The 21,105-nt window shown below is 42.4% G+C and overlaps 1 protein-coding gene across 1 annotated transcript in view; it reads right to left on the reverse strand.

Annotated features, from left to right (window-relative positions):
* Window positions 1–2,410: 2,410 nt before the first annotated feature.
* LOC132762560 (cholesterol 24-hydroxylase-like) overlaps window positions 2,411–21,105 on the reverse strand; it is a 31,438-nt gene continuing 12,743 nt past the window's right edge. The window contains exons 8-15 of the mRNA XM_067462986.1: window positions 20,481–20,637; window positions 18,726–18,788; window positions 16,288–16,360; window positions 15,799–15,883; window positions 12,315–12,425; window positions 9,504–9,592; window positions 8,618–8,684; window positions 2,411–3,213 (exon numbers count right to left, since the gene is read on the reverse strand). Coding sequence (XP_067319087.1) covers window positions 3,052–3,213; window positions 8,618–8,684; window positions 9,504–9,592; window positions 12,315–12,425; window positions 15,799–15,883; window positions 16,288–16,360; window positions 18,726–18,788; window positions 20,481–20,637 — 807 coding nt within the window. The 3' untranslated portion in view covers window positions 2,411–3,051. The remainder of the gene's footprint in view (window positions 3,214–8,617; window positions 8,685–9,503; window positions 9,593–12,314; window positions 12,426–15,798; window positions 15,884–16,287; window positions 16,361–18,725; window positions 18,789–20,480; window positions 20,638–21,105) is intronic.

Raw genomic sequence — 21,105 nt, forward strand, 5'->3', positions numbered from 1 at the left:
AGCTCAGTAAAGAAAATCTAGGACACCCAGACTTCCTGAATGCATTACTTAATTAAACTGATATAATTCCTTGATTCCTCTCTTGTTGTGGCATCTTGGTATCAGATAACAATCTTACAAGACTTCCTTATTGAAGCTCACTCTGGAAATGGAAATAGTATTATTGATATATGTGTGTAGAGCAGGTATATCGAGAATCTCTTTTCATGTCAGGAGCGACTTAAGAAACTACAAGTTGCTTCTGGTATGAGAGAATTAGCCATCTGCAAGGATGTTCCCAGGGGATGCCCGGATGTTTGATTATTTACAATCCTTGTGGGAGGCTTTTCTCATGACTCTGCACGGGGAGCTGGAGCTGACAGATGGAGCTCAACCTGCTCTCCCTGGATTCATACCGCTGACCTATTGATCAGCAGTCCTGCCGGCACAAGGGTTTAACCCATTGCACCACCGAAGGCTCTTAGAGGATAAGCCAATCTAATCTATGCACAAAAATGTTGCCCAATAGGCAGGGAGAGAGAAACAAAGAGAAATTGCAGTCAAAATTAGATTAGCATGACTTTTCCCCTAGTAAATTTGCTTCCTCCTGAATACATACTTTCCAACCAATGGTTTTTACTGTGTTGTTGGTTAGAAACACTATTAGCTAGAGGAAAGAACATGAGTGACTAAGAAAATAGGAAATCCAGACTCAAAATTGCCAAGGCTATTACATTTTGACCTTATCATGCCAAAGAAGGAAAGGGAGACATCAAAACATAAAGCCCACGTTGGCTTAAAGCTCCACATATCCTGAATCGTTGCTGGTCACGGAAGCTCTATGTGCCAAGTAGTTTTGCTGGTCACGGAAGCTCTGTGTGCCAAGTAGTTTTGCTGGTCACGGAAGCTCTGTGTGCCAAGTAGTTTTGCTGGTCACGGAAGCTCTGTGTGCCAATTCCATCTTTAGTGGAGTTCAGAGTGCTCCTTGATTGCAGGTAAATTATAAATCCCAGTACCTATCACCCCAAAATTTCCAGGCCAATTCCCCTCAAAACCCACCAGTATTCAAAGTTGGGCATATCAGGTATGCATGGCAAGTTTGGTCCAGAGTCATTGTTTTTTGGGTTCATATTGTGCTCTGGATGTAGGTAGACTACAACTCCTTAAGTATTTTCTGTTGGTCATGGGGGTTCTGTGTGGGAAGTTTGTCGTTTGTGGGTTTCAGAATGCTCTTTAATTGTTGTGAACTATACATCCCAGTAACTACAAATCCCAAATGTCTATTTCCTCCAAACTCCATCTGTGTTTATATTTAGGCATATGGAATTTTTGTGCCAAGTTTGGTCCAGATCCATCATTGTTTGAGTCCACAGTGCTCTCTGGATGTAGGTGAACTACATCTCCCAAACTCAAGGTCCATGCCCACCAAACCCTTCCAGTGTGTTCTGTTGGTCATGGAACCATGTTTGGTTGAATTCCATCATTGGTGGAGTTCAGAATGCTCTTTGATTGTAGGTGAACTATAAATCCCAGCAACTACAACTCCCAAATGTCAATGTCTATTTCCCTTAAACTCCATCTGTGTTCATATTTGGGCATATGGAATATTCGTGCCAAGTTTGGTCGAGATCCATCATTGTTTGACTCCACAGTGTTCTCTGGATGTGGGTGAACTATAATTCCCAAACTCAAGGTCAATGTCCACCAAACTCTTCCAGTTTTTTCTGTTGGTCATGGGAGTCCTGTGTGCTAAGTTTGACCCAATTCCATCATTGGTGGAGTTCAGAATGCTCTTTGATTGTAGGTAAACTATAAATCCCAGCAACGACAATTCCCAAATGACAAAATCAATTTTTTTGAGTGGAGGACATAAATTGGACTGTTAGGTGTCTTGTGTCCAAATTTGGTGTCAATTCCCCCAGTGGTTTTTGAGTTCTGATGGTAGCACGAACTAACATTACATTTTTATTTATATAGATAGATCTGCATGCACATTTAACTAATTATTCCCATTATCACCACAATGTTATGACTTGCTGTTTCTTCAGCAACAACTGAGATGCATAAACTGCTTTTGTAATACAGTACAATTCCTTTCCCATCTACCGAGAACTAAATACCACAATATGTGGAAGCATATTGTCAGGCACCTAAAACATATTCAGATAGCCACTAGATGGCAATCCAATACAGCAACACTTAACATCAGAGGAGAAAACTGTTTTATTCCTGCAAAGCAAGTAAGCTTCTTGTGGTACCTTAAAGATCAACATGTGTGTGTGTGTGTGTGTGTATGAGAAAACAGGACCTTTTTGGGGAAAAGCTTTCAAATCATACCCACATCAATCTACAGCTTCTATTTACTTCTTGAACTGTGGGCAGCTCTACTATAAATACGAATTTCGGAAAGCAGAACACCATTTACAATATCTGTAAATCCCATTGTAATGTATTTCACTTTTTATTAATTTCAATCAGTAAACCACAATCAATTATTTTCCATCACATTTCTGCTACTTTCAAATTTTTCTTCTTTTAAATCAATTCACTTTTTCCAGATCCAGTCTGGAAATTTCTCTAGAAAGCCAATTAATTTCACAATTCCTGATTTCTTTTTTTAAATCAGCAACCACTAATGTTCATGAGTGCTCTGTGGTTTATGTCAGCTCCATCTGGGACTGCAACTGGTTCCAGGATTTCCTATGTAATCATCTGCAGGGTTGGGCTGCAGGACCATCCATTTCCATTATATAATAGCATTGTAAAATGGTGCCTCTTATATAGCATTATAAAACCATTTAAAAATATATTTTCAACCCAAGGATGGTTGAATTTATTTATTATTTATTTCGGTTACTTTTACCCCACCCTTCTCACCCCAGAGGGGGACTCAAGGCGGCTTACAAAGGCACAATTCGATGCCGGCATCAACATAACTGTAGAATAAAAACAATATAGCAGCAATTAAACAATTAACAATCAGTTTCTGCACTGCAACAATAAAACCAATAAAACCAAATATGTGGACATGAATGTCTGATTGTAGAGAGTACTTGGCAACCAATATTTCATTTAATCTTCTTTACGAACGAGTTGATGGCGTGGCTTTAGTCTGCACTGGACACCGTCTAAAGGCTTCAGTGTTCCTATACCTATAGCTTTAAAGCTCTGTGGTGGAACCAGCTGGAAGTCAAATCTCTGCAAAAACTTGGCCATCACCACTTTAGCTTCCACCTGTCATAAAAAGAAAAATAGAACAGTGAGCTGTTCGCATTCAGTTGTTTTTATTGCATTGTTTCTCTCCCCCCCCCCCCCCCCCCGGAGCTCAATATTGCATAGAACCCATGTGTCAAACTCAAGCTTCTGCCCACCATGTCATTTTATGTGGCTTTCCAGATGCTGGACCAAAACCCCTGTATTCTTCATCATTAGTCACTGTGCTGGCACAACTGAGCCAGGAGTTTGGGTTTCCTTTTCATGCATGTTTGCTTTAATTTATTTGGACCATGCATTTTACAATAAGGTAGCTTCCCTTAGTTTGCAACCATAGGACTAGCGACCCATCAATCATTGTTAAGATCTTTAGATCCGCCCCTTTTCCCGGGTTCGGAGGGGAAAAGGGACTTTCAGTTTAGTTCACAGTTGGAAGCCTTACAGAAGGATGTGTGAGTTTTTTCTCCTCACCTGTAAAAAGCTTCATTTCCTACAGCTTTGGCTGGGGATAAAACACAGTCCTACAGCTTTGCTGGGGAAAACTACAGTCCTACGGCTTTGCTGGGGAAAAGGAATTTCTCACAGCTTTTTCTGGAAGAAAGTTACAGCCAGACTTTGCTGAGAAGAAAGTTACAGCCAGCCTTTGCTGGGAAATACAGCCAGCTTTTGCTGGGCAAAGGAAATGGTTCCACAACCCTCGTGGAAAACCTAAAGGGCGCCAGCTCAGCAGAGCCACAGAAGGCCTTATCTGGTAAGGGACACTTGGGCAATCCATAACGCAGCTTGGAGCCAGGAGTAGGGGCCCCCACACCAGTAAGGTAAAGGTCTACTGCCCAGGAAGGGGTCAGAAGGTTTCCCCAAGGAAAATTTTATTTATTATTTATTTGGGGTTCTTTTACCCCGCCCTTCTCACCCCGAGGGGGACTCAGGGCGGCTTACAGAAGCAAGGCACCATTTGATGCCTGCATCAAAAACAATCGTACACAAAGTTACATAAAAATTACAACAATTCACAGTTGACATGCATACAATATAATCATAAAATCCATAAAATCCTTAAAACCAAATACAAACCCAGTTTCTCCTCTTACATGGTCAGTGTTTGTTAACACCTAGATCTAGTTTTTCGTTCCATTCATCCATCCTGCTTGTTTTACTTGCCTGATTGACTGATTTAATTGCTAGAGTGGCCAAAGGCCTGGTCCCATAACCAAGTTTTCACCCTCCTCCTGAAGGCGAGGAGGGATGATGATGCCCTAATCTCCCCCGGGAGTGAGTTCCACAGGTGGGGGGCCACCACTGAGAAAGCCCTGCTCCTCGTCCCCACCAGCCTCACTTGTGACAGTGGCGGGGTCGAGAGCAGGGCCTCCCCAGATGATCTCAGACTCCGGGGTGGGACATAGAGGGAGATACATTCGGACAGATACGCTGGACCGGAACCGTGTAGGGTTTTGTAGGTCAAAACCAGCACCTTGAATTGTGCTCGGAACTGAATCGGCAGCCAGTGGAGCTGGCACAACAGGGGGGTGGTATGCTCCCTGTATGTTGCTCCGGTGAGCAATCTGGCCGCCGCTCGTTGGACTAGTTGAAGTTTCCGAACAGTCTTCAAGGGCAACCCCACGTAGAGAGCGTTGCAGTAGTCTATTCGGGATGTAACAAGAGCATGGACCACCGTGGCCAGATCAGACTTCCCGAGGTACGGGCGCAACTGGTGCACAAGTTTTAGTTGTGCAAAAGCTCTCCCAGCCACCGCTGAGACCTGGGATTCCAGGTTCAGCTGAGAGTCCAGGATCACTCCCAAGCTGCGAACCTGCGTCTTCAGGGGGAGTGTAACCCCATCCAACACAGGCTGTAACCCTATACCCTGTTCGGCCTTGCGACTGACCAGTAGGACCTCTGTCTTGTCTGGATTCAATTTCAATTTGTTAGCTCTCATCCAGTCCGACACAGCAGCTAGACACCGGTTCAAGGTCTGGACAGCCTCCTTGGTGACAGGTGAGAAGGAGTGACAGATCTGGACATCATCTGCGTAGAGATAACATCTCAGTCCGAAACTCCGAATGATCTCTCCCAGCGGCTTCATGTAGATGTTAAATAACATTGGGGACAGGATCGAACCCTGTGGGACTCCACACGACAACGGTTGTGGGGCCGAACAGGTGTCACCCAGTAACACCTTCTGGGACCGTCCCTCAAGAAATGACTGGAGCCACTGCAAGGCAGTACCCCCAAGGCCCATGTCTATGAGGCGTCCCAGAAGGATACCGTGATCGACGGTATCGAAGGCCGCTGAGAGGTCCAGCAGAACTAACAGGGACACACTCCCCCTGTCCAGTTCCCTGCGCAGATCATCTACCAAGGCGACCAAGGCTGTTTCCGTTCCATGTCCCGGTCTAAAGCCAGACTGTGCCGGATCAAGATAATCAGGGTCTACCAGGAATCCCTGGAGTTGTGCCGCCACCACACATTCCAGGACTTTGCCCAAATAGGGGAGATTGGAAACTGGCCGATAGTTGTCTAATTGAGTGGGGTCCAGTGATGGTTTTTTCAACAGCGGTTTGATAATAGCTTGTTTTAAGCTCGCTGGAATCTTGCCCTCCTGTAAGGAGGCATTAACCACCACCTTCACCCACTCTGCCAAACCCCCTCTGGCTTCTTTTAACAGCCAGGATGGGCAGGGGTCTAGGATGCATGTGGTGGGCCGCACCTCTCCAAGGATCCTGTCCACATCCTCAAGCTGAACCAATTGAAATGAATCCAATAAAACCTGACAAGCAGATGCTCTCGTTACATTCCTAGAGACTGCAGGTAAGGTGGTGTCAAAAGCCGACCGAATCCGCCCAATTTTATCTGTGAAGAATCGAGCAAACGCTTCACAGCGAGCTCCAGAGTTGTCAGGGATCTCGCTTTTCGGCGGGTTTAACAGACCCCTGACAACTCGGAAGAGCTCAGCTGGACGATTCTTCGCAGATGCAATATTGGCAGCAAAAGATGTTTTTTGTGCTGCCGCTATTGCCACATCGTAAGACCTTAAAAAGGCATTCAGATGTGTTTGGGCTGATTTCGTCGGATTCCTGCGCCACACGCGCTCTAGCCACCTCTTCTTTCGCTTCATTGCCGCCAGCTCCTCAGTAAACCAAGAGGCTGGGTTAGCTCGGTTACTCGAGAGGGGGCGTTCCGGAGCGATTGTGTCGATTGCCCTAGTCATCTCGGTGTTCCAATGAGAGACCAAGGCATCGACAGGGTCGCCAGTCAAGGAGGTGGGAAATTCCCCAAGAGCCGTCAGGAAACCATTTGGATCCATAAGTCTCCTGGGGCGGACCATTCTAATGGGACAGTTCATCATTCAGTTGCCGCCCTTTGTGGGTAGATTAAGAAAGCCACCAGTTCTCCAGAGTTATAAAGTATTTAAGTAATTTGTTGAAGATTTAAGCATCAATAAAAGATTTTGTTGAACCTTTTGAGCCTCTGCAGAACTCTGTATTTGGGAAACCTAGAGACCCTTTAGCTGAGGCAGCCCTGGCTTCCCACTGGGCAAACAGAAAGCACGTCCTGCAAATAGACATTGCCACAGGCCCCGCGTGCGACAGCACAATCACCATGACTGGAGCTGATGGGAGTTGTGATACAGTAACATCTAGAAGGCTGCAGTTTGTTCTCTTTAGTCAGGATAATGGGGTTTGAATTTAGGTACAAGGCTTGTGGATACGATGTCTGACTTTGACAATATCTTTAACCTTTCCCCAACTTCTGAGCCATAGATGCTGCTGGGTTACAATTCCCATTACCGCAGTCCGCATGACAAATAATCAAAAGTGATGGAACTTGTCATCCAATAATGCCTGGGGACTCAAATTGGGTAAAATCTAAAGAACCCTGAAACGTATGTATGTGTGCGTGCGTGTGTATCCACATGGATTCAATGGTCCTTTGAAGGCAACCATAAGGCAGTTGTGGCCCTCAATAAAAATGAGTTTGCAACCCCGTCATAGAAGATTTTAATGCCTCATTTTAACCTACCAACAACTCTGTAACTTTGGTTAGGTTGAAAAACTGGTCTGAACTAAGAAATATTCTTAGTGGAATGAGAATAAGAACCATAGTCTCCATGTCCCTAGTTCCTTTCTCGCCACTACACCACAACACAATAGTTCCTTTCTAACCACAACAGATTAGTGTGTCAGCTGGAAGGATGCTGATGGGTAGCCCACCCAGGGCACAGCAGTGGCCACATTGCATCGGGATGGGAATGTCATGCCCTACTCAGACAGTGAAGAGGAAGAGCCAGTGGAAATGCCAGTGGCTGAGTTTGAGTGATACAGCTCCCAGCAGCCATTCAGCTTGGAGCCGAGAGGTTGAGGCTGGACTATAAATCCAACAGCTGCATATCACTGTTGCTGAGAAGTGATCTGACCTGCAACACCCTGCTCTTCTCTCTGTGTATTTTGAGCCTTTTCCTATTTTCATTTCTCCCTTGCTATTATTCCTTTATTTTCTGCTTCTCTTTCAGTTTTAATTCAGTTCGTTTCTTTTGGGCTTTTACTATTAGTGTTACTATTTTTTCGGAGGTGAATTTTCATTTGCTTTATTGTCCTTTGTTCTTTGGTTTGAAAGATTATGTTACTAACTTACAAAATATGAAAGGTTTTCAAGAGCTATGTTGTGTCCCCATACATTTTGTTATCATGAGATATGCTGTGACCTCATATATTTCATTTGGCTTAATGTTTATATCCCTGGACCAGTTACAGGAGTTTCCTAACTGCTTTTTCTTGGCTTAGTTAGTTGCAGAAGACAAAAACCACAGTAAATTCAAAGTTCCCTGAATAGTTACTCAATTCCCAGACCATATGCAGGAAATCCTGAATCCATGGAGAGACGACGTCGTTTTGAGATGTCAAAACACCAAATGAGATTAGGGTTATTTTTTTTAAAAGGTTAAGCCCTGAAAATGATGAAAAGTGATATAAGGACAATAAAGACATTTGAATTAAGAGTAATATGGGCTGAGTTAAAGAAATCAAAACAAAGCATGCATTAGAAGAAGAAAAAAACAAGAGACTGCAGAATAATGCTAAATAGCAAGGGGTTTGAGGCAAAGTGCTGTAATCTGTGAATTATATGGTTTATAAGGCTAAATAACAGGGTGCTACAACCAGTACATTACATTAAGGACTTTGTTCTGGATTATAAAAAGGAAAAGAGGAAAGGGTATAAAACACGATTGCAGTGGCAAGCAGGAGGTGCAAGGGCTGTTGGTGCCATGAGCTTTTAAAACAGTGGTTCTCAACCACTGCTGTTAACATTTCTGGTAGTTGACGGTCAAATCATCTGGGGACCCACGAGTTGAGAACCAGTGATTTAAAGGGACGGATGCCTGCTCTCAAAAAAATGTGGCAATCTTAACAACAACCTCCTTACTCACCTGAGAAAATATCTGCCCAATACAGGAACGAGGTCCAAGACCAAATGGAAAATAGGAAAAGTATGGTCTAAAAAAATATAAAGAAAGAAGAGATCACTTCAATAACGTACACCTCTTCCTAGCCATAAATTCATTGCAATGAGGGCCTAAACTGTCCATGTCCTTAGTAGTAACCAGGACTGTAGCCAGAAAAACATTTTGGGGTGGGGGTGGGGGTTTGATTTTTTTTTTTTAGCGAATCATGTTCCATAACACAAAATAATTTAAATAGTATGGTTCATTCTATAATTTATAGACTTAATTAAATCAATTTTCTTGTCTCTTTCAGGGGTGGGGGAGGGCTTCAAATCCCTCTCATACCTTAATCCCTCTCATGCCTACCAGTTGTGGGTGGGCCAACTTGGTTGCTTCCACTGTATCAGCTATTGCTGCAAGTAATGATTGTGAATAAATTGTCAAAATTTGCTTGAGATAGTGTTTGCAGTTCTGGAGGGACTTGGTTATTTTTGCTTCTCATAGACTTAGCAGGGAGATGTGGTTAACCAGTTAAAATTCATGAGTAAATCAGTTTTTTTAATTTGAAAAATTTGGGGGGGGGGGGGTGTGAATCCCTAACCCCCCTCCCCCCAGCTACAGCTCTGGTAGTAACTTGTTTTCTTGAGAATTGCAAAGCAACTATGCTCTTCTCCATCTTGACAGAGAAATTACACTTTGTTAATTTCCGTTGATGAACAAGGCAAATGGGCAGATCAGACCAACTTTTCTCTGGTCATTCAACAACTTTAGTAGATACTGGGCAGACATTCAAATGATGATCAAGCTGAAAATGTAATGGCTTTTGGTTTTACTTGGCACAAACTCCAGAAGGAGGCAGAAGGAGGCTTACTTTAGTTGATCTTTGTTAAATCTGTCAGGATTGAAGGTAAGTGCATCCTTGAAATACTTTTCCAGTCGTCCCATAATGTATGTGCTAAACTGTTTTGGGAAAAGAATAATTTACATTTACTAACATGAAGCAAACTGGTAGTACACCTTTAAAAATCACTTCCACACATGAATGGAATGCTGATCCATTTCCCTGGTTAGCTCTGCACAATCCCTAATGCTGCCAAGAGCTCAATATTGCCAAAGAGCTTGTAAAACCACAATTTCAATAATTCCTAGCATTGAGCAATGGTAGTTAAAGCGGTGTCAAATTGCATTAATTCTAGATGCATCCCAAGACTAAGATTCTTCCTAAATTATCTGCTGCTACATAAAACCTCATAAGATTCTTACACATTTCTTATTGATCTTCCTCTAAGCAAATTCAGTTGGTGATAGTGTGGCCAAAACAGCCAGAAAAGAGTAGAAATTAATGACATGGAGGGTCGACAATTAGGAAGCAACTATTAACAACTTAGCATTCAACCAGATTTTATTTATTTATTTACTGTATTTGTATACCGCCTTTCTCAGCCCGTAGGTGACTCAAGGCGGTTAATAGGGTAAAATTCAAGACACGATTGTGACAATGGGAGGACAATGAGCAGGGTCTCCTCAGATGATCTTAGGGCCCTATGTGGATCGTAGAGGGAGATACGTTTGGACAAGTAAACTGGGCCAGAACCATTCAGGGCTTTATAGGCCAAAGCCAGCACTTTGAATTGTGCTCGGAAACTAATAGGCAGCCAGTGGAACTGGCGTAACCAGGGTGTTGTGCGCTCCCTATACCCAGCCCCAGTGAGCAGCTTGGCTGCTGAATGTTGGACTAGTTGAAGCTTCCAGGCAGTCTTCAGAGGCAACCCCACGTAGAGTGCATTGCAGTAGTCTATTTAGGTTGTAACAAGCTCATGGACCACCGAGTCAGGCTCCCCAAGGTATGGGTGCAGCTGCCGCACAAGTTTTAACGGCAAAAGCTCTCCCAGCCACCAACAAGACCTGGGGTTCCAGGCTCAGCTATGACTCCAGGATCATTCCCAAGCTGCGAACCTGCGCCTTCAGAGGGAGTGTAACCCCGTCAAGCACAGGCTGCAACCCTATGCCATGTTCGGTCTTTCAACTGACCAGTAGGACCTCTGTCTTGTCTGGATTACATTTCAATTTATTTGTTCTCATCCAGTTCAATACAGCGGCCAAGCACCGGGGTTCAGGACATGAGCAGCCTCCTTAGTAGCAGGTGGAAAGGAGTGACAAAGCTGGACATCATCTGCGTACAGATGACACCACACCCCGAAACTCCGGATGATCTCCCCCAGCAGCTTCATGTAGATGTTAAACAGCATAGGGGACAATACTGAGCCCTGCAGGACTCCACAGTACAATGGCCGTGGGGTCAAGCAGGTGTCCCCTAGCAACACCTTCTGAGAGCGACCCTCGAGGAAAGATCAGAGCCACTGTAAAACAATACCTCCAAGGCCCATTCCTGCAAGGCGTCCCAGAAGGATTAAAACATAACATATAATAAAAATTGAATATATCAATAATATAAATTCATTGTGTCCCCTTGTTAAAAACGTTGTCCGGTCTCATTGTTGTCATTCCATTTTCCTATGTCAGTTATTCTGCATTTGGAAACGCTTGTTCAAAAAGCCACTTTTTTCCAGAATGTTAAAAGGGAGGTGGCCAATCTAATATCTATAGGGAGGGTGTTCCACAGCCGAGGGGCCACCACCGAGAAGGCTCTGTCTCTCGTCTCCGCCAAACATACTTGTGACAAAGGTGATAACGAGAGCAGGGCCTCCCCAGATGGTTCATAAGGGGAGATGAGTTCGGACATGTAAGTTGGGCAAGAACTGTTTAGGGCTTTATAGGCTAAAGCCAGCACTTTGAATTGTGCCCAGTAGCAAACTGGCAGCCAATAGAGCTGGCACAACAGAGGAGTTGGACGCTCCCTGAGCGCCGCTCCTGTTAACAATTTGGCTGCCATTTGTTGAACCATTTGAAGCTTCTGGACAGTCTTCAAAGGTAACCCCACGTAGAGCAAGTTGCAGTAGTCAATATGGGATGTAAGGTACAGGTGCAGCTGGCGCACAAGTTTTAACTGTGTAAATGCTTCCCTGGTCACCGCCGAAACCTGGGGTTCCAGGCTTAGCGATGAATCCAGTATAACACCCAAGCTGTGAACCTGTGTCTTCAGGGAGAGTGTTACCCCATCCAACACTGTGGTGGGAGGTTGACAGAATCTCCTTCTCTGGTGATTTTTAAACAGAAACTGGATAGCCATCTGTCAGGCATGCTTTGATTGGCTGCTCCTACATGACAGAATGTTGTTGGATTGGATGGACCGTAGGGTCTCCTCCAATTTTGGGATTCTACGTAAATATCAGATTATTTCAGTTAACATAACTTTGTGTTTCTCTGTAATATTAATCTATTTCCCAGATCCATAAAGTCTATTATGCACACACTTCTGTCTTTATTTTCAAGTGTGGAGGAGTTTAAGATAAAGTCAGATTTTGTAAAAGCCTCTTGTTCGGTCTATATAAAAAGCAAATCCTTCTAACCCTCAAATAGGGAACATCTCTTAAAATAAAGAACAAGATTTCAAATTCTCAAATGAGGGACAAAACAACTGTTCTTGCCCTTCTAGGCTCCTATAGAATCACAAGTGATAACTATAGTGGGTAGAAAATTCAGTCACAGCACTGGAGAATTGATGTTGAGTTCCCAGATGTTTTGGATAACCATGCAATGCAGTTCCATTCGTCAGACTCACAATCAATGTAGTGCCTGCTGGAATTCTGACCCCTTCGATGAAGTTTTCCTTTCCTGTCCAGCGCATCATGTCTGGAACTGGTGGATATAATCTCAAGACTTCTTTAAGGACCTAAGTCAATAAAGACAATTTAAATTAAACATTGAGGATCCAAACATTACTTTCAACAGCAAACCAAAGGAGAGCATAGAGCCACACTAGAAGATCTAAAGCAGGGGTGTCCAACTCATTTCCAGAGAGGACCACATCAGCTTTATGTTTACCTTTAAAAAGCCGTTAATAATAATAAACTTTATTTGTATACCGCTCTGTCTCTCTGAGGGGACCCAGGGTGGTTTCCAGCATAGGTAAAGCATTCAATTACCAACACAAAATCATACAGAATAAGCAATATAAAACATAAACATAATACTATTAAAATAGTCATACATTTTAAAATTTAAAAGCCAGTTCCAGTACTATTCCACTGGGTAAAAATTAATTACCAATGGCCAGGAATTCAGAGTGGGGCTAGACAACTATTAGAGGGCTGGGCTAGTGCAACGAAGTAGCATTGGGCTGGGAGAGTGGATAAAATGCAAAGCAGGGTCCTAACTGATGGTCAGGGTAGGACCTGGGGCTACTTATTTCTAAAGTATGCTGTACAGCTATAGGAGGGCTGGGTCAACAGGGAAGCATAGGGCCGGGTAAAGTGCATAGGAGTCTTAATTTATGTCCAGGGTAGGAACTGGGGCTACTCATTTCCAAGGCCTGCTAAATAGCTATAATAGGGGTGGGCCAAGCCTAGTACACTGAGGTAGCATAAGGCCGTGGACATTGGTAAAGTGTAAAACAGGATCCTGATGGCCAGGGTAGGGCTAAGGGCTGAAAACCACCAGATTTTCAGGTCCCTGCAGAAGGAGGATGGTGACGGGGCTTGTCTTATCCCTCTGGGGAGGGCATTTCAAAGGGGAGAGTAGCGAAATTGTTACTCTATGTTAAATTTTTGGTGTATAGCTCTATGTTTACATATGGCAGATAGGGAAGAATTGGCACAGACAGGGTAGCAACAGTGGAGACAGGATTCATATGCATATATGGTCATATGCAGATTAGCGTAGGCCCAGGATTTGAAAAGGCCGATAGGCCAAAATGACAGTTGAGGAGAGCAGAGCTGAACATTCCAAAAGGGTGGAGCCAGGGTTTTGAAAGAGGCAGTTAGAGTGAGAGAGTTTGAAAATGACAGTTAGGAATCTGTGTGTGAAAAGGAGAGTTGGTTTAGAGTGCCTGTTAGAAATAAGCGGTTAAGAAAATGTGTTAGTAACTTCTGATATAGAGAAGCAGTTAAATAAATAGATCTTGAGTTTTAAGGAACATAAAGAAGGCCAGTGTTGCCTAAGTCAGAATATTAGTTCAACCAAGAGTGTGTAAAGAAAGCAACATGTTTGTGGATGTGATACATTGAAAGTTTATTAAGAAAAGTTAACCAAGTAAATGGTACTGACTGTAAGCCTCAAGACTGTAACAAGAAACAAATGTAACCACAAGCGTTGGAGCCAGAAGTTATAAATAAACTTTGTTCCTTTGTTATACACAAGAGTGTCTCATTGCCTGTGATATAAAGCACAAAGGTTTAACAGCACACAGAAGGTCCCAGTCAATTTAAAAGGAGAAACTGAATCAGTATAAGGCAACAAAGAGGTTTTTAAAAAAGGAAATACTTTTAACCCGCTTCAGGGGGACTACTACCGAGAAGGCCCTCTCCCTCATCTCCACCAACCACGCTTGGGTCAGTGGTGGGAGCGAGAGGAGGGCCTCCCCCGTAGATCTAAGAGTCCATGCCAGTTCGACACTTGATGATCATGCCTTCTAACCTTTCACCTAAGTCACTGATAAAAAGGTTGAACAGGATCAGGCCCAGGACAGAACCCTGTGGCACTCCACTCTTCACTTCTTGAGTTCCCACAGAACTTCATTGGTCTTGTTCTCCAGACCCTTGATCATTTTAGTCACCTCCTCTGGACACATTACAGCTTGTTAACATCTCCCTTCAATTGTGGTGCCCAGAATCAGACACAATGTGATTGCAATTTTCCTGCTTCTTGGCACGCGGTTGAACTGGATGGCGCATTAGGTCTCTTCCAACTCTATGATTCTATGATTCCAGGTGTGGTCTGACCAAGGTAGAATAGAGCGGTAACATGACTTGCATGGATCTAGATGCTTAACTCCTATTTAAGCAGGCCAAAATCCCATTGGCCTTTTTAGCTGCCTTAACACACTGTTGCCTCATGTTTAACTTGTTGTCCACAAAGACTCCAATATCTTTTTCACATGTACTGCTGTTGAGCCAGGCATCCCCCATTCTGTATCTTTGCATTTTTTTTCTGCCTAAGTGGAGTATCTTGCAGTTGTCACTGTTGAATTTCATTTTGTTAGTTTTGGCCCATCTCTCTAATCTGTTAAGATCATTTTGGATTCCGCATCTGTCTTCAGGGGTATTAGCTATCCCTCCCAATTTGGTGTCGCCTGCAAACTTGATGATCATGCCTTCTAACCGTTCATCTAAATCTATATAAATAAAAATGTAATGTTTACATAACTTAAAAACCACTGGATGAATTGACACCAAATTTGGACACAATACACCAATCATGCCAATGCGTGACCATTACTCATAAAAACACTGAAGAGACAAAAAAACCCAAAAAACAAAAATTCATTAGAACGCATGTGCAAAACCACATATATACACATATACACAAATATATACACATACAAAACACATAACACATATGCACATAGTGGGCCACAGCAATAAGTGGCAGGGGACAGCTAGTCATTAATAAAAATGTTGAACAGGATCGAGCCCAGGACAGAACCCTGTGGCACTCCGCTCGTCACTTCTTTCCAGGGTGAAGAGGAAGCATTGGTGAGCACCCATTGGCTTTGTTCACTAACCAATTATAGATCCACCTAACCATAGTTTCCCACATTTGACTAGTCTGTTTGCCAGAAGGTCATGGGGGACCTTGTCGAAAGCCTTACTGAAATCCAGATACACTACATCCATGGCATGCCCTGCATCTATCCAGCTTGTATCTATCGAAAAAATAGATCAGATTAGTCTGGCATGACTTGTTCTTGATAATTAATGTTGACTGTTAGCAATGACCACCTTCATTTCTAAGTGTTTGCACAACACTTCCTTAATGATCCTTTCCAGTAGCTTGCCTGGCATTGATATGAGGCAGCTCTAGGTTATCTTTGGCCTTGCTACTCAAATTATTCTTGTTGCTGTGTGCCTTGAAGTCGATTTTGACATGGGGATTATTTGTTCAGAGCAGGTTTACCTTTGTCCTCTTCTGAGGCTGAAAGGATGTGACTTGCTCAAGGTTATCCAGTTAGTTTCCATGACTGCGTAATGATTTCAAATCTCCAGAGTTATAGTCCAGAGTTTATAGTCAAACCTGAACATGATGCTGGCTCTCATACTGAAGCATACCTGTGATAAATATACAAGTTTTCCAAGATCTTCATAGGCAATGTCTCTCTTCACACCAATGACTTCATCCACTTCTGCCTGGAGTCTAAGAAGCAGGGCCAAGAGACATGTTAAATCACAACATGATTTTGACTGTATCTAGTAGACCTTGTTCTTGTCATCAAATATAATGTGCTCAGAATTTAGTGTGCAATCCTATATTCCTTTTAATACCCCAAAAACTTAATGGATTGCACTGTGTGGACATATTTAAGACTGCATAATGCTGACAGGCTTGGGAGAATTGATAGGCCTGAGAAAATGTCAATATAATAATGAGAACTGTTGATGACTGGAGCTATTATCATCCAGTTCACCTATTACTTATTACATCTGGAGTGAGCAGCTGCTCAAAGTCCATAGCACCTGTTCACTATTCAAATACTTTCAAAATTGAAAAACATTCAAGGGAATAATGAGAAATAAAGAATTATCAGAGAAATTACCTACTTTGCAACTATATCTGGGTGTCGTGACAATTCCATCACAGCAAAGGATAATTGATTAGCTGTGGTTTCATGGCCTGTTGAATAGAGAAACTAGTAAATGAAGGAAAAGGAAAGGGGACAAAACAGCTCTACGACTTAAGTTGAAATCCAAAACACCTGGAGGACCGAAGTTTGCCCTCCAGGTGCCCCCTTATATTTTTATAAGACAAAATAGCTAAACACAAAGAAATTCAGCTCTTGACCACTTACCTAATCTAAAAAGTGGTCCCTGGCCCCTTGGAAGTTGCCTATTCTTGTCTAAATGAAAATGGCAAGTTCTATTCATCTGTGGTGTTGGAGGAAAGTTCTGAGAGTGCCTTGGACTGCAAGAAGATCCAACCAGTCCATCCTCCAGGAAATAAAGCCCAACTGCTCATTGGAGGGAAGGATACTAGAGACAAAGTTGAAGTACTTTGGCCACATCATGAGGAGACAGCAAAGCCTAGAGAAGACAATTATGCTGGGGAAAGTGGAAGGTAAAAGGAAGAGGGGCCGACCAAGGGCAAGATGGATGGATGGCATCCTTGAAGTGACTGGACTGACCTTGAAGGAGCTGGGGGTGGTGACGGCCGACAGGGAGCTCTGGCATGGGCTGGTCCATGAGGTCACGAAGAGTCGGAGACGACTCAACAAATGAACAACAACAACAATTCATCTCAAACCACCAATCCAGCCAGTATGATGCTTTAACACTCAGAAAAGAAAGGGAAAAAACTCCACTAGTCTTCCTTCTTTCCCTAAAGGTAAGGCAGTTCTAAAACTACAAAATGGAAGCTCCAGTCTTCTCTCCTTTCTTTTTCCTCCGAGATAAATCAGTTTATATAAACTGGAACAGAAGTCTCTGGATATTGGACCATCCTTCCTTCCACATTTCTCCAACAAACTCCATTCCAGGTTTTGTAAACTGCTTTGCCTCAGAAGGACAGAGAGAAAAGGAGTTAAGCTTCAGAGACCTCAATTTTATAATTTTTAAACTGCCTTGCCTTTGGATAATGAAGGGAGGAATGAAAAATCAGCCCAAAATGAGGTTATGTCTATTATGCAAGGAAAACAAAAAAAATCATTTTGGAACCTTATAAACAAGGGTGAGACTATTATGTGGTGGTGACTAAAATGCGATGACATATAGTATATATACAGAGAGAAAGAGACAAATGACAGTATGCCATTCCTATTCCCATGACCCATTAAAACTGTCTTTTTTTCTGATTGCATTATGTTAACTTATTTATATTATTCCTTCCCTCTAAATTGCATTTAATATGTTTACTTTGTTTATGAAAAGAAAATATTTTTCTTCTCTAGATATCAAAACCAGTCTCCCTTTTCCTTCTTGACATAGTCTGCAAAAGGTTGCCAGATTTTTAAATAAGTCTTTATAGTTGTCTTTATTAACACTGTCTATTTATCTAATTCAGCCAAAATCCTTAATTTTTTGTATTGTCAAAAGCCTTCATGGCTGGAATCACTGGGTTGTTGTAAGTTTTTCAGGCTATATGGCCATGTTTCAGAAGCATTCTTTCCTGACGTTTCGCCTCCATATATGGCAAGCATCCTCGGAGGTTGTGAGGTCTGTTGGAACTAGGAAAATGGCTTTTATATATCTGTGGAATGTCCAGGGTGGGAGAAAGAACTCTTGTCTGTTGGAGCTAGGTGTGACAGTTTCAATTGGCCACCTTGATTAGCATTTGATGGCCTGGCAGTTTTTTGGTGTGACTTGTTAGTGCCTGGGGAATCCTTTGTTGAGAGGCGATTAGCTGTGATTACCCTTGACATTCCACAGATATATAAACCCAATTGTTCCTAGGTGAGAATGCTTCTAGAACATGGCCATATAGCCTGAAAAACCTACAACAATCCATTAATTTTGTATCTATTCTACAATATTTGGACTCATTATTTCCCAGTACTTTCTGTACAACAATCTTGCAACTGTTGTCATTCAGCATATCAAGATTCTAAACACTCTTTCAATCATAATTTCCAAATCAATCATACTTAAGAGGGCCAACTCAGATTCAAAGAGGTTGTGAGGTCTATTGGTTGTGAGGTCTTTTTTTTAATTTTTCCTTTTAAAGTAATTCTTATTTGAAAAAGAAAGAACAGAACAGCAATATTAATACAAATAAGCAAGGTGTTGTGACATCTAACACCAAAACTACACAGCTACATTCTACTTACTATTACCAACTGCCACTTATACCAGACATAACCACAAAAACAGTATCTCCCCCCACACACATTAAATTAACAAACAAACAAACAGGAAAAGTATTTCACAGATCTCACACTCACTATCTCACCCCTACAATGCAGTCCTAAGAAAAGGCTATTTAATCTCTGTCCTGTAAAGTACATAACAGTGCTTATGTATTACAAAGGATAGCACAATACACAAACCTGCAAAAAAGAAGGTGACAAAATTGTCCAACATATTTTCAAAATCATGGTGTTCCTCTTGAGCTAACAAAGGCAAGAAAGAAAGAAAAGTTGGTATATCTCTTCAAAGCCTCACCAGCTAGTACAACCTAGCTCTGCTGGCATAGTATTTGAACATGAGACCAAAAGGTTGTGACAGAGTAGAACTTTGCAGAAGTATTAATATTTTGATTTGATCAGCTATATAACATCAATACAGTAAAGGTAAAGGTTTCCCCCTGACATTATGTCTAATCATGTCCGACTCTGGGGGATGGTGCTCATCACCATTTCTAAGCCAAAGAGCCGGCCCTGTCTGTAGACGCTTCCAAGGTCATGTGGCTGGCATGACTACATGGAGCACTGTTACCTTGCCACCAGAGCGGTGCCTATTGATCTACTCACACTTGCAAGTTTTCAAACTGTTGGTTGGCAGAAGCTAGAGCTAACAGAGGGAGCTCACCCCACTCCTCAGATTCAAACCACCGACCTTTCAGTCAGCAAGTTCAGCAGCTCAGTAGTTTAACCTCCTGTGCTACCGGGGGCTCCAACTTCAATATAATATTTGCTGAACATAACAATGTATCACTCAAGATAATCAAAGATACCATAAATGTCAATACCGCAATTATAGAACTTATTTAATTGCATAATACAAATATTCCTTGCAGGCCTGTAGCCAGGATTTCGATTTGGGGGGGGGGGGGGCTGAGGTTTTTTCAGGGGGGATTTCAGGGGGGCTGAGTTTTTTGGGGGGGGGGGCTGAGTCTGAGTGAAAGAGGGTCTACCCTAGCAAACCTTTTGTATCATTACCCCAATGCATATGGGATATATTGAGTATGGTGATCAGATCATGATATGAATAAACATAACAGTTTAAATAATGCACCAGTAAGGCCTTTTCGCGAACCACCATGAGAATTTCAGGGGGGGGGGGCTGAAGCCCCTCAGGCCCCCCTCCTGGCTACATGCCTGATTCCTTGCTTCTCAGTGACTCATATTTGAATGGTCCGCTGTTTCAACAGATCTAAATTATAGCCATGCATTTTCAACCCTCTTTCAATTACTGCTGCTGCTTTTTTGGTATGATGTTGTTATTGGGTTTTTTTGTTATCAATAACTCAGTACCATTACTAGTTCAATCTGGCATTTCTAAGCTTTTCTGTTTTCTGACAATAACCCATCAGATAAATGAGGGCTTCCTGTAATGATTATTATACTGAGTATTTTTAAAATTCTCACTGGATTTCTTTTGTGTCAGGAGCAACTTGAGAAACTGCAAGTTGCTTCTGGTCTGAGAAAATTGGCCATCTGCAAGGACGTTCCCCGGGGGATGCCCAGATGTTTTACCAACCTGTGGGAGGCTTCTTTCATGTCCCCGCATGAGAAGCTGGAGCTGACAGATGGGAACTCACCTTGCTTCCCAGATTCAAAACGACAACCTTTAGTTCATCTATCCTGTCGGCACAAGGTTTAACTCATTGCACCACCGGGGGTTTACTGGAATTATACTCTGCCTTTCCCCAGGATTACTACTATGATACTTATAACATAATGAATACATCCTATAAGATTTAATATTCTCAAATATAATAATAATAATAATAATAATAATAATAATAATAATAAGAAGAAGAAGAAGAAGAAGAAGAAGAAGAAGAAGAAGAAGAAGAAGAAATAATTGAATTAAACAATTCATTGGTATTTCCGAGTTTCTATCCACAGTAAGCCTCTTACCAGCATTCTTGAGTATCTGAGTGAGAATATCCAAGGGAACCTCTTCTCCATTCTGAATGGCCTTTTGCCTCTTCTCAATGCACTCTTTCCCAGTACGACGTAGCAGCCTCAAGCTTTCCTGAATCTCTCTCACAGTTTTTCTGTTTCCTGGCATATACTAAACAGTTAATAATCTTAATTTTAATGAGAGTATGACAGTGACCTGTCTCTTCTGCTAAGGTGGGAGTGAACAGAAGATACCCTACAGTCCAGTAATGAAAATACCAGCCAAATTTGTTACACATTGCTGTTGTGGCTGTTTCATTTGACACACGTTTTAATGAGTAAAATATTATTTTATTACTTGTATGCTACCTTGAAAACTTACATTGAAGAATGCCATGTATATTTCATAAAGAAATAAAGAAACAGTTTAGTATGGAACTTACAAAGTGCCACATGACTAAGAATGGCACCCACATTGTGGAGCTCAATGAAGTCAATCAATCTGAAATATCGTACACTACACTGGAGACTTCAACGCCTTAACCTACAACCACAATCACAACAGAAGCTGGGACTAGCAGCGGGAGCTCACACCACTCCCCGGATTCGAACCACCAACCTTTTGGTCAGCAAGTTCAGC

This window comes from Anolis sagrei, chromosome 1 (genome assembly GCF_037176765.1).
Source record: "Anolis sagrei isolate rAnoSag1 chromosome 1, rAnoSag1.mat, whole genome shotgun sequence".
Taxonomy (NCBI): Eukaryota; Metazoa; Chordata; class Lepidosauria; order Squamata; family Dactyloidae; genus Anolis; species Anolis sagrei.